This window comes from Trichechus manatus, unplaced genomic scaffold (assembly GCF_000243295.1).
Source record: "Trichechus manatus latirostris isolate Lorelei unplaced genomic scaffold, TriManLat1.0 scaffold00010, whole genome shotgun sequence".
Lineage (NCBI taxonomy): Eukaryota > Metazoa > Chordata > Mammalia > Sirenia > Trichechidae > Trichechus > Trichechus manatus.
This window is the reverse complement of record NW_004443946.1, coordinates 28,509,555-28,521,521: the sequence shown is the minus strand read 5'-3', so window position 1 is coordinate 28,521,521 and position 11,967 is coordinate 28,509,555. Positions and strand designations below refer to the sequence as shown.

The window sequence follows — 11,967 nt, the reverse complement described above, 5'->3', positions numbered from 1 at the left end:
GCAGTAAAGGTTTTAAAAGGTAAGGCAAAAAAGAGGCCTAGGTTGTCCTGAGAATATTAAACTTCCTCACCTTCTAATGTTGTATGTTTTAGCACAACAACAGTACCTAGGAATTTCAAAAATTCTGTATCCTGGATGATACACAATGTTCCTGTCATCAGTAGGTGCAAATAAGCCATACTGTTCCAGCTCTGGCCATTACTGGACCCCTGCTCCTCTCTCTGTTCCTCTGTGTTGTCTTGTATCATGACAGAGAAGCAAGTATTTTTGGAGGACTGTTGCTACCACCTTATCCAATAACATTTCTCCAAGACAATTTTTCTTGGTAAGAGATATTATTTCCTTCAGCCCCCCGCCAAACCACAACAAATTTGAAAATTATTCTAGTGAGTGGTAAGAAGTTTGGCTCCACCTCCTACTTTACACTAGCACCATTATCTGCTTTTTCAAGAAGCTGCATTAAAGAAATAGGGAATCTTTAACAACCCATAAGAATTTGCTTCGGCCCTCACTCTAATCCTCAACTGTTTGCACTAAGCTCACTGAAGACTGCCTTACTACTAAGCCCAAGTATCTGACACTGCTGACCACCCCTTACTTATTAAAACTTTCTCCTCCCTTGAGTTCCAGGGTACTGCTCTCTGCTGATTCTCCTCCTTCTTCCTCTCTTTCTTTGATTCCTTCTCTTCTGCCCATCTATTCAATGGCAGGTTTGCTCAGGGTAGTATCCTCAGGTCTCTTTCCTTCTCAATTCTACTTCTATTTTGGGTGATCTCATGTATTCTCATGGCTGCAATTAATATTATGACGATGACATTTAAATCTGTATCTTTAGTCAAGTGTCGCCTGGACACCAAAATTATAATTCCAATCATCTTCTAGGTATCTTCACTAGAATATCCCACAGGTACTGACACTTAAACCAATACTCGTTATCTCTCCCCAAAACTTGTTTGGTTTCGTCTTTTCTTCTTGGAAAAACGTACTCCATCTACCAGTCTCCAAAGCTAGAAATACTCTTTTTACCACCTCCCAAATCCAACACCCATCATCAGATTTCTTTCTCCCCTTTCTCTTTAATCCATTCTCTCTTCTCTACTCCCTTTTGAGGTATAATTTACATATAGTGAAATGGAATGATCTTACCTGTACAATTTGATTAGTATAATTGCATAATTCATGTAATCCACACTCCTATCAAGACAGAGAACATTCCCATCACCCCAGAAAGACCCCTGTGCTCCTTCCTAGTAAATACTGCCCTCTCCCCGAGATAACCACATTCTTCTTTCTTTTACCATAGATTAGTTTTGCCTATTCTAGAATTTCATCTAAATGAAAGTATACAGTATATACTCTTTTGATTCTGGCTTCTTTAATTTAGCATGTTTGTGAGATTCATCTATGCTGTTGTATCGTTTTTGGTTTTAAGACAGGTTTATTGAGGTTTGTATTTACATACAATAAAATTCACCCAGTTAAACTGTATAGTTTAGTTTGTTTTGATAAATGTAAATAACTGTATGACCACTACCACAATCAGGATATAAAACAATTCCATCACTTATGTTCCCTTGTACCCCTTTGCAGTCAATCCTCACTCCACAGGCAACCACTGATCTGATTTCTGCCTTTTCCAGAGTCAAATAAAAGCCTTTTGGGACTGGCTCCTTCCACTTAGTGTTATGCTTTTGAGATTTATCTATGTGTGTGCATGTATCAGGAGCTCATTCCTTTGTATTGCTGAATAGTATTCCATTATATGGATATACTACAATTTGTCTATCCAGTCAACAGCTGATGGGCATTTGAATGGTTTCCAGTTTTTGGTGATTAAGAGTAAAGCTGCTATAAATATTATGTAGAGGTATTTATGTAAACACATGGTTTCATTCCTCTTGAGTAAATACCTATGAGTGGGACTGTTGGATCGTATGTTAAGTATACTAGTATCAATGCATATCTCTTACCTCCTAAGTCATTTCCCTAACATGAGTCTTTCCCTAGCACGAGTCTCTCCATGCTGTAGTCCAGTCTCTACACAGCCATCGGAATTACCTTTCTAAAATACAAATCTAACGGTCAAATAGAGACAGGCAACGAATTGGCCCAGCAATGGACACTGATGTCAGGTTGGCCCCTAGAGGATTTAAAATTAGTCAGTTCTAGTAATACTATACATTATTTCCTGTGTTGTAATTCTGTCATACCTAAGCTTTTAGTCACATCATGGTACAAGCTAAAGAAAAAAAAAAATTCTATTGCTCCTCTGCTCAAAAACCTCCAGTAGCTGTCTGGTATCTGCAGGATGAATTTCAACTTGTCATCCCTTTACAATCTGGCCCCAGTTTACCTTCATAACCTCATAGCCTGCCCTTCCCCCCCATTCTGTGCAAGCTACATTGAGTCACACTGAACTTCTGGACCATTTCAAAGAATATCATATCCTGTCATGGCACTGTATTTTGCATATCATATTCTCTGCACTAGAAATGGCTTTCCTGGCTCCCTTAGGCATTGTTGGTAATTCCCACGTATCCCCTTAACACCTGAGTTACTACCAGTACTGTTGTTTATTATTTCATGTCTGCCCTCCCCGCAGGGACCATGCTTCATTCACTGTTATGTACCAAGCAGCCTGCACCATAGCTAGCATGTAGGAATGCAATCAAGAAATACTGAAATTAAAAAAAAAGGAAAAAATTTTTTAATGAAAAACATTGTACAATTTTTAAGACAAAATAATTTTCAGCTACTCCTCCCAAAATAACCCTGACAATAAGACTTGAAATATTCATCAAGTCACCAATCGTAAAGAATATAAGAGAAATTCTCATCAAGAATTTTATATATTAAAGACATATTAAGGAAAAATCTGATAAAAGATAGCCTAGGAAGGGAGAAAAAAAAATTTTTTTGATAAAGAGAAAATAATAATCCATTTAAGGCCTAAGAGATTACTAAACATGTCACACCACTAATTTTGGAATCAATCCACTAACCCTCTACAGAAATAAAGTCCCAGCTGAAGCTTTAGTCTGGGAGGCAATGGAAAGTGCTGACATTAGCCAGTACTCACTGTCACTCAAATGTTATCTCACAAAGGAAATTCTTTTCACCTTGGTTTTGAATTTGAGTTGAAAAGCTAAGAAGGAAGTCTTTAATTAGGGTCCAGAAGGAGAACTTGGGGAAAAAAAAAGTAGACCAAGATCTCAGGGGAAAATGAGCTTAAAAAAAAAAGCCCAGAGTCAATTTGTTAACTATTCCAATAAATCATACAATCTGGCCATCATATGTAAAGGCAGATATAAAAGAAATATCTAGGACTGGATACTGTTGACTAGAGCAAAAAGAGTGTCCTTTTTAGGCCTGATCTGCTAAAAAAGATGATATCATTTTTCCTGAGATCCAGTTACAGGAAAGCAGAGGGAGAACCCAGGATATAGGGCATACCAAAACTGGCTGGCCTCATCAGAACTTTTCTTTATGTGGGTGGAGAAAGCCAGAGTGACCTGGCTTCCACACTTGGCTATGCCATTTATTAGCTGCATGACCTAGAGCAAATCATTTAACCTTTCTGAATCTTTTTTTTTCCCCCTTGTCTACAAAATATGGGTAATAATTTCCAATAAAACTGTTGAGAGGACTAAATAACCAGTGAAAAGTGCTTGACACACAGTAGGTACTTCCTACATTAAGTTCCTTCTACAGTAAACTTCCCTTCTCATCTAACAGGAGCATAGGGTAAACCAGAAAAGGACACTATCTCAAAAAGTGACTAGATTGATGACTTTCGTTATTGTTTTATTGGCCAAGTGGTTTATATTACTGGAGAACATACTTTCATTCCTTCAACAAATATTTATGGACACTCTCCCTATAACAGTTTACCTTCACAGGTAACTGGTCAAGAACAGTAGCAACAGGCAGCCAAACCAGCATTCACTTCACAGAGAGAAACGAAATGGGCAAACTGTTTGTCCTGAGCAAAGACGTCACTAGTGCCTGATCTAACAGGGCCAGTCTGATCAATTCAACAACTGGTACCACAGCTGCTCCACATGAGCCCAGGCTAGAAAGAACAGGGGTCATATCCTGTCACTTCAGCCATCTTCTCACACATAGATAAAACCACTGTCAGCAGTAACATCTTTCAAGGACAACTAACATCCTGTTGTTTTTGGCTCAGTGTTTCTTCAATTGGTCAAAAAAGCTGTTCTCATAGCCAGTTACCTCACAGTGCCAATTTCCCAAGCATATTTAAAAGGTTTGCTGTTTAAGCATGTATTTGGCATGCTGTTTAAGCATATATTTTTACAATCTTGGAAGGCAATAAAAAACTAGATTGTCAAAAATCTGTTTTGTTGGAAGAGGCATCAAATATTCTGATTCAAGTGCCCCATGATCAAGATGACCGGATTGTTAAAACTCATCATGCGCCTTTTCTCCAAGCTAAGTGGCTGTAAGACGGAAATCTGAAAGCTAGTTCTCATCCGAGTTCTTTCACTCATTAGCTCTAGAACCTGGGGCAAGGGTCTTAACTTCTCAGGGTCTCCATTTCTTCAACTAGACTAATTACTCTCTGAGGTACTTTCCAAATGTCGTAATCTATGAAAAACGATGCAATGGCTAAGTTTCAGGTAGTGTGTGAAGGTACATTTAAACGCTGATAATACAATGCAAGTATATGTTTATATCAACCCATGTAAAATTGTGAGAGGAACAAACTCTTGGTGGTAATGTACTGCTGAAAGGGTAAACTATGCCTTGTACACAGCAAGAACTTAAAAAACATTAAGGCATTGATGGTACCTAGAAACACAGTTGGACACTATAGGTAGCAGGGCGGGAAAGAACCACAGGACAGAAAGACATAGATAGTAATGGAATGCTCCTGGCAAAGGAGATCCATAAGACGGAAGGGGTGAAACAACTGAAAGAATATAGTGAACCCCATCTCTGGACTACTGGCTTCCCCTGAAAGCACCAAGGCTCTGTTTAAGCCAAAATCTTCTGGGAAGCTCTCAATTCCTGTTTACTCTAAAACAAATGAGAAAAGAAAAAAAAAAAACAGCTTATTCTTGTAACTTAAACCCCAGGGGAGGATAGGAGTGGGTGGGAAGCAAAGATGCTCACACAGATATACACACGTATACAAAATCATGTCTGATGGGGAGAGGTTAATGAAGCACACAAAATCCCAGGGCTGACAGGAAGAGGAATTAGAACCACAAAAGCCAAGAAGACAGTCAACAACTTAAGAAACTCCAGATGCACTTGGTTTATTAAAAGTGAACACAAGTAGAGAGGGGGGAAGGAGACCTCTGAACTTAGGGGGTATTTTGCTAAGTCAGAGAAAGTCACTGCTTATTTCACACCAGAGTATTCTACTGCCATTAGATCCATGAAATTCTTCAGCTTCCAAAAGGCAACCAGGTAATAAAAAGAAATAGAACAGGAAACATTCAGAAAAGCTTTTGTGATTAACTATTTCTAGAACAAAGATTTTTACACCAAAAAAAAAACAAAAAAAACAAACCTGTTGCCATCGAGTCAATTCCGACTCATAGCGACCCTACAGGACAAAGCAGAACTGCCCCATAGGGTTTCCAAGGAGCGGCTGGTGGATTTGAACTGCTGACCTTTTGGTTAGCAGCCAAGCTTTTTTAATCACTGCGCCACCAAGGGCTACTAAAAATTACCCTCACATAAGAGCCAAGTAGAGGTGGAAAATAAACTTTTATTGATTTTTAAGCTGAAAGGGTTTTTGAAGTTGGAGTTATGTTCCTAACCCCCTCTCCCCATCCTCAAACAGTTTGCAGTAATTCTAAGAGCTATTTGGCCCTTACCAAGCAAAATCCATTGATAAGCCTAATCTCACACCACCAAAAGGCAATTAAAACAAGTACTATTAGTTCATTCAACAAACATTTCCTGAACATCCTTTAAGAGCTAAAGATGCTGCTATGCACTGGAGGGGCTGAAATGACAGAGACATTGCTGCTGTCCTCAAGAAGCTTCCAGTCCAGTGGGGGAGAAAGACACATAAATGGGTACCAGACAACATACAGGTGCTACTGCAGAGTTATGAACAGAGAGCTGGGGGGAGGGGGAGGCTCACTTAGACTGGAAGAGTTAGGAAAAACTTCACCAAAGAAATGATACTTGACTTTTGTCTTAAAAGATGTCAGTAATCTGGCAGATAAAGTAACATGAGAAAGGTATTTCAGGCACAGAACAGAGCAGGTGCAAAGGCAAAGGGTTAGGAAAGGACCTGGGAGGTCTAGGAAAGGGGTCTGGCAGAAATGGAGTGAGACGGGGAGGGGGTTACAGTGACTATTAAAAATTCAAGAAGACATGCTCAGAGAGTACTGGAGAAGTACACACGTAAACAAAATATCACAATGCGACAGGAAAAAATATATAATGAAATAAGTATGGAACAGCATGAGGGAGGAGACACAGCAGGGCATTTCGTTAGGCAAGGCTTCTTGGAGGACGTAATGTCTAACCTGTGTCTTAGAAGATAAATACGAGTTGCAAGTAGACAAGAGGAGAGTTTTCTAGCTGAACAGCAGAACTTATACATAGGCATAACAGCATGGAGTGCTCAGTGGTATGATGTGATATAGCTGAATTATAAGGTATAAGAGGGGAAATGGAATTCTAGAAAAGTCAGGTGGGGTCAGATACTTACTTGGTCATATCAAGGTCCTATAATTTTTAAGCCTAAGGAGGTATTCAAAGGTTTTAGAAGGCATGAACAGATTTGTATTTTAAAGAAGTTATACAACCTCTTATTATGCTATATTAATTTTAGGTCCTGATTTATCTATCATTTTCTGTTTAGAATCTCAAAAATTCCCTTTGTTTAGTGCTCCTCAAGTATAGACTGTCATGATCATCTATTAAAGAGATAGAGAATTATAATGTCTAATTACAAAAAATAATAAAAAAACATGCTTTACATGCACCATCTCATTTAATCTTCTCAGTAATCTTAGGAGGTAGGTGTCATCTCATTACTGTCATTTTATAGTTGGGGCAAGAGAATGAGAGTAACCTGCTGAAAATTGCAAAGCCAGTAAGAGGAAAGGGGGTTTCAAACTTACGTCTGTCAAGCTCTAAAGTCCACGTTCTTTACTTCCTGTTATGCCGCCTCTCATAACTCTTCTATCCCTACTGCGTGTATGACTCCATCCCACGCTGTAATTATCCTCCCCACTGATGACCCTAGTGTGTTTCACTAGCAAGGCCTAACACCTGCTGAAAGCTTGTGACTTATGGACATGCATACTAGCAATCACTAGAGTTCTTGTCCACATAGAAAGCACACGTATGCAGTCATCTTCACTGCTACAGTCACAGCTGGTGGGTCAGTAGGTAACAGGTTTTCTGATCCCGTAGTTGTGAACTGTTTATTACTCCTCTCTCTACATTCAGGAAACTGAAGGTAGGGTAGGAAGGGAGAGGATAAAGAAGAGGGGCTGGGTAGGGGGAACCCACCAGAAAGAAGACTAAAACAAAAAGGAGGAGTCATCAGAAAACAGGAGAAAGCGCATACTGGTACCAGCCAGAGCTTTTTGGAACAGTTCCCAGTCTGGCTGCCAAAGAGCTCTGGAATATATTTGTTAGAGCTGGATTCTTGTACTGTCCATTGCAGACTTTTTCTGATTGCACTCTGACAGAGAGACCCACACTTGAGTTCCAATCTCTGCTTCCCACACAGAAAGCAGGGGAATTCCAACTAACCTCACCACTGGCCTCTTAGTAGGCTCTTTATCTGCTATGTGAGCTTAGAAAGAAATGAAAGCCCATCACATACCTCCTATAGAATCACTCAGCTTCTCTACCCCAGAGTCCCATCCCAATTTTCCAGAAACTCTCTTCACAAAACACCTTCAGCTTTTTGAGCCTTCTTACCAAAACAACTGCTGCGATGAGGAACAAAGGTTTTACAGGCTGTAGCAATAGCTAATTCAGCAGAGATTATAGTCTTAATGATCAGATCTTCTACATGGGCCATCAACGCTGCAAAACAAAGAAAAGAAGAAATACTAAAATACATGGATCGGAAGGACGGGACTTCAGAATACAATAAAACTATAAAAGCATGTGTGCTTATTCAAAAAAGTCTCTAAGCAGTAGTCTTCTGAATGGGTGCTTTGGGAGCAGGCATATCTGTGAAAAGGTAGACACAGTCAAGAATATAGGTGGCCAGGATTGCACTCCGGTGACCTATGACAAAAGACAGACACTGAATGGAAAAGAAGCCTGACTTCCTTTCTTACTCTTTCCTTATCACGTCGTCTTTTGTGGACAGAGACAGACTCCTCTGGCACAATGTTTCCCCTTCTGCTCAAGGCTCAGCAGTAGTGCCCATTTTGGTTCCAGGCCCTATACTCACAAACTCCACTGTCCTATTCTCCAGCTCAGCAACGTGAATGAGAGAGATTAGCTTAGAAAAATTTGAACTTAGAGCCAGTATGGAGACAGACAATTTGTTATATAAAAAGCTGACAGTACTTTAGTTAGTAAGTCAACATTCAGGAAGGATAAACTCTTCAAGGGTTAAAGGAAAAAGTTATGCCTTTCGAACGAGAAACAAGAAAAGGAATCTCCAGGGCCATGGAAAGCTGGTTTCGTTTCCTGGAAACAGCAGGGAAAAGTAACACGCAGAACATCTCAGCATCCCTACCAGAGTTAGAGAGATGACCCCCTAGCAAGAGACAATGTGATGGTATACAAAAACGAGAAGTGAAAAAAAAAAAAAAAAGGCCTGGTACTCACCAGTTGTATCTCTGCCTTCTTGTTTCAGGTACCTAAGCATAGCACTCATGCTCCATTTGTTCCCATAATCCTCCACTTCAGGATCATCACAACTAAAACAAATTAATGGATCAAGGTCAGGTATGGGACCAGGCCTGGCTTTAGAAACAACATTCTTTACAGATAGCCTTCTTGCCCTTTCACGTATTTAGAAAAATATTCAGTCAGCTGACTTCTACTACCCACTTTTTCTTGGTCCTTTTTGTCATGTATCCCTTGTGCCAATTTCTTCAGTGGAAATGAAAATGCATATTGCCTGCCTTACTGAGGGGAGCAGGGTAGAAGAAGGCAAATTCTCCCTTAACCAAACAATTATACATCACGAAAGAGTGGAAGAAACAAGTGAAAGCATGTAAGCAGATTTAAAAGGATTACAATAAATTAACAGGTTGAAATATTTGGGGGTACAAACCTAGCCTTCAAGGTAAATGTCACATGAGCCCACAAAACCATCTCTAATGCCACTTTCAGCCCAGAGTTGAGTCTCGATGGCTAATGAGCTAACCCTGTGTAGCATTTTAATGAGCTAACCCAGCCTGGAACTTCTTTAGTATCTGCAGCAAGCTCCCTCCTCTCTGGTGGTAGACAAAGCCTTTTCTGATACCTTCTGAGGTATCACTGAAGGGAGAACACACTAGAGCAACAGTAAATGTGATGAAGTACACCACTGCTACAGCAGCAGAACGGCAAATGAGGCAGACACCCACAAATGCTGAAAAGTCTGGCAATCTGCAACTTGTGTTTCGCAGCTGCCCCTTCATTCCCTACATAACCCCCTATGTCCACCAATTCTACCTGCACTCATTTTCCAAAGAGAAGGATCCCGTAAATCCGTTGCCATTGAGTTGATTCCTATTCATAGTGACCCTACAGGACAGAGCAGAACTGCCCCATAGGGTTTCCAAGGAGCAGCTGGTGGATTCGAACTGTCAACATTTTGGATAGCAGCTGAACGATTAACCACTGGCGCCACCAGGGCTCCAAGAGAAGGATATGTATCTTCAATCAGCAGTCACAGGACACTCAATGAAACCTACCCAGCTTCGGCAACTATTCTATCACTTCCAGATTCCTTTGTTTCTTTCTTTCCTTGGACTTGCTAGGTACCTATTTTTAGTCTGAATAGAAAGTAAGTGTTTGAGTTTCTTTTTTATTTTTCCACTTTCTGGCAAAATTGTCGGGATGAAAGAAAACAGAGCAGAAAGAACATTTCCACGCAGCTGGGCTGGTACTCCCTTCCACTGAATCCTTTTCTGAGATGGCCTCATTTCTTTATTTAATTTTTTCCTAACTTCTTTTTCTTCCCTAATCATACATGTGTTTGTTTTAGAAAATTTAGAAAAAACATACAGAGAAGAAAATAAAAATCACTCACTCATAAGCCCACCCACTATTGTTAAGCACTGTTAACATGTTGGTATATTTCCTTCTGGTTTTTTTTTTTTTTTCCTCTCAGCAGAAATAAAGAGCTTTAGATATGTTGTAAGAGGCCCTGATGGTGCAATGGTTAAACACTCGGATGCTAACTGAAAGTCTGGTGGTTCAAACCCACCCAGCAGCACCACAGGAGAAAGATCTGGCAATCTGCTTCTGTAAAGAGTACTAGAAAACTCTTTGGGAACAGTTCTATTCCATCATATGGGGTTGCTATGAGTTGAAAATCAACTTGACGGCACCCAACAACAACAACAACAGACACCTTACATCTTCAAACAAAAAACTAAGTTGCGGGCAGTGCCAACGTGGTGCTATAGACAGAAGCACCATGCCGCCCCGCCACAGCAAAGACCTGAAAAACTAAGTAAAACAGAGAAAAACGTAAATCCTGGAACCCTAAGCATCAAATGAAGAGATAAAGAACTCAGTCAAGCACTGAATGGAATAAGAAACTGACAAAGAACGGAGAGTGATGAGAGTTACGAGGGGAGGTCCCCTATCAACTAACCCGGCACGGGTCCATCACCTTGGACTCCTGTCGGAGATCTGCAGACAGGGAGTATGGGAAAGCAGATTCACGGAGCTCCCAGCAGAAGAAAGAGCACTTGGTAACCAGCAAGACACACTTTCCCACCCCGAACGCTGCCTCCCCCTTCTCGACCTTCGCCACTTCCCAGCTGGCCGATCCTTGGCTTCCCGGCAGGTCAATTCTCGGGATTGGTTCCCGTAGGGCCGATTCCCGGTGGGCCGATTCGCTGCTTCCCAGCGAGTCGATCCAGCATTTCCCAGCGGGCTATTACCGCAGCACAGGAGGCACAGTTCCATGTCTCTCAGATTTGCCCTGCTCACACAGGCTGGCTTTCTCACTGCCATTTCTTTGTTGTTAGTGTCACTTTTTTCGGCCTCTTTTGGTTTCCTCCCTGCCTCTCACCTCCTCTCCCTCCTTTCTCTCGAACACCTGACTCCGTGTGCCATCTTTACTTCTTCTTGACAGGCTGTGAAGCGCCACTCAGCTGGGGAACTGCTTCCCTGGTCCACAAGGCCACACTGGTGGGATCCCTGGGGGCTTTTCTTTTTCTTTTTTTTTTCATTTGTTTGTTTTTCTTTCTTTTTTCCTTTTGATTTTTCTTCATTTCTCAGTTTCTTGTCTCTTTCTATGTACCTTCTTTTCCGGTCTCCTGAATACCTAACGCTGTGTATTATCTCCACCCCTTCTAGCCAGGTTGTACTGCACAGCTTGGGAGCCACTTCCCCTGGTCTGCGCAGCCACACTGGTGGGACTCCCTGGGGGCATTTTTAATTTTTATTTATTTATTTTTGCTTTCTTTCATTTCTCAGTTTCTTGTCTCTCCACTACAACAGCAAGCTCCCTCAGCACTTTTTTCTTTTTTTGCTCCTGTTTCTCTCTCTCTCTTCTTTCTCATACCCAACCTAGCTCCACACATCACAACCTCCCTCTCCCCCTCCCTCCTGACTATCTGCACCGTGTGCTGAGCACTGCACTCCAGAGCAGCACAGGCATGACCTACTGGAACCTGCCCTGCACTAACCACCAGCTCAACCTGTCAGCCCCAGTACATGCCACAAACAACTCATTCCAGCCCCTCCTCTTCGGACGGACCCGCCCTGTTGCACCACAGCTGAGAAACTAGCTCTGCCCATTGGACAAGGTGAAAAATATCGTGTCCACAGACAAGCAAA

General features: G+C 41.2%; 1 protein-coding gene across 1 annotated transcript in view; it reads right to left on the bottom strand.

Moving 5' to 3' along the window:
* Positions 1–11,967, bottom strand: part of TTLL5 (tubulin tyrosine ligase like 5) — a 295,735-nt gene that overhangs the window by 218,400 nt on the left and 65,368 nt on the right. The window contains 2 exon segments of the mRNA XM_023726122.1: positions 7,924–8,031; positions 8,791–8,882. Coding sequence (XP_023581890.1) covers positions 7,924–8,031; positions 8,791–8,882 — 200 coding nt within the window.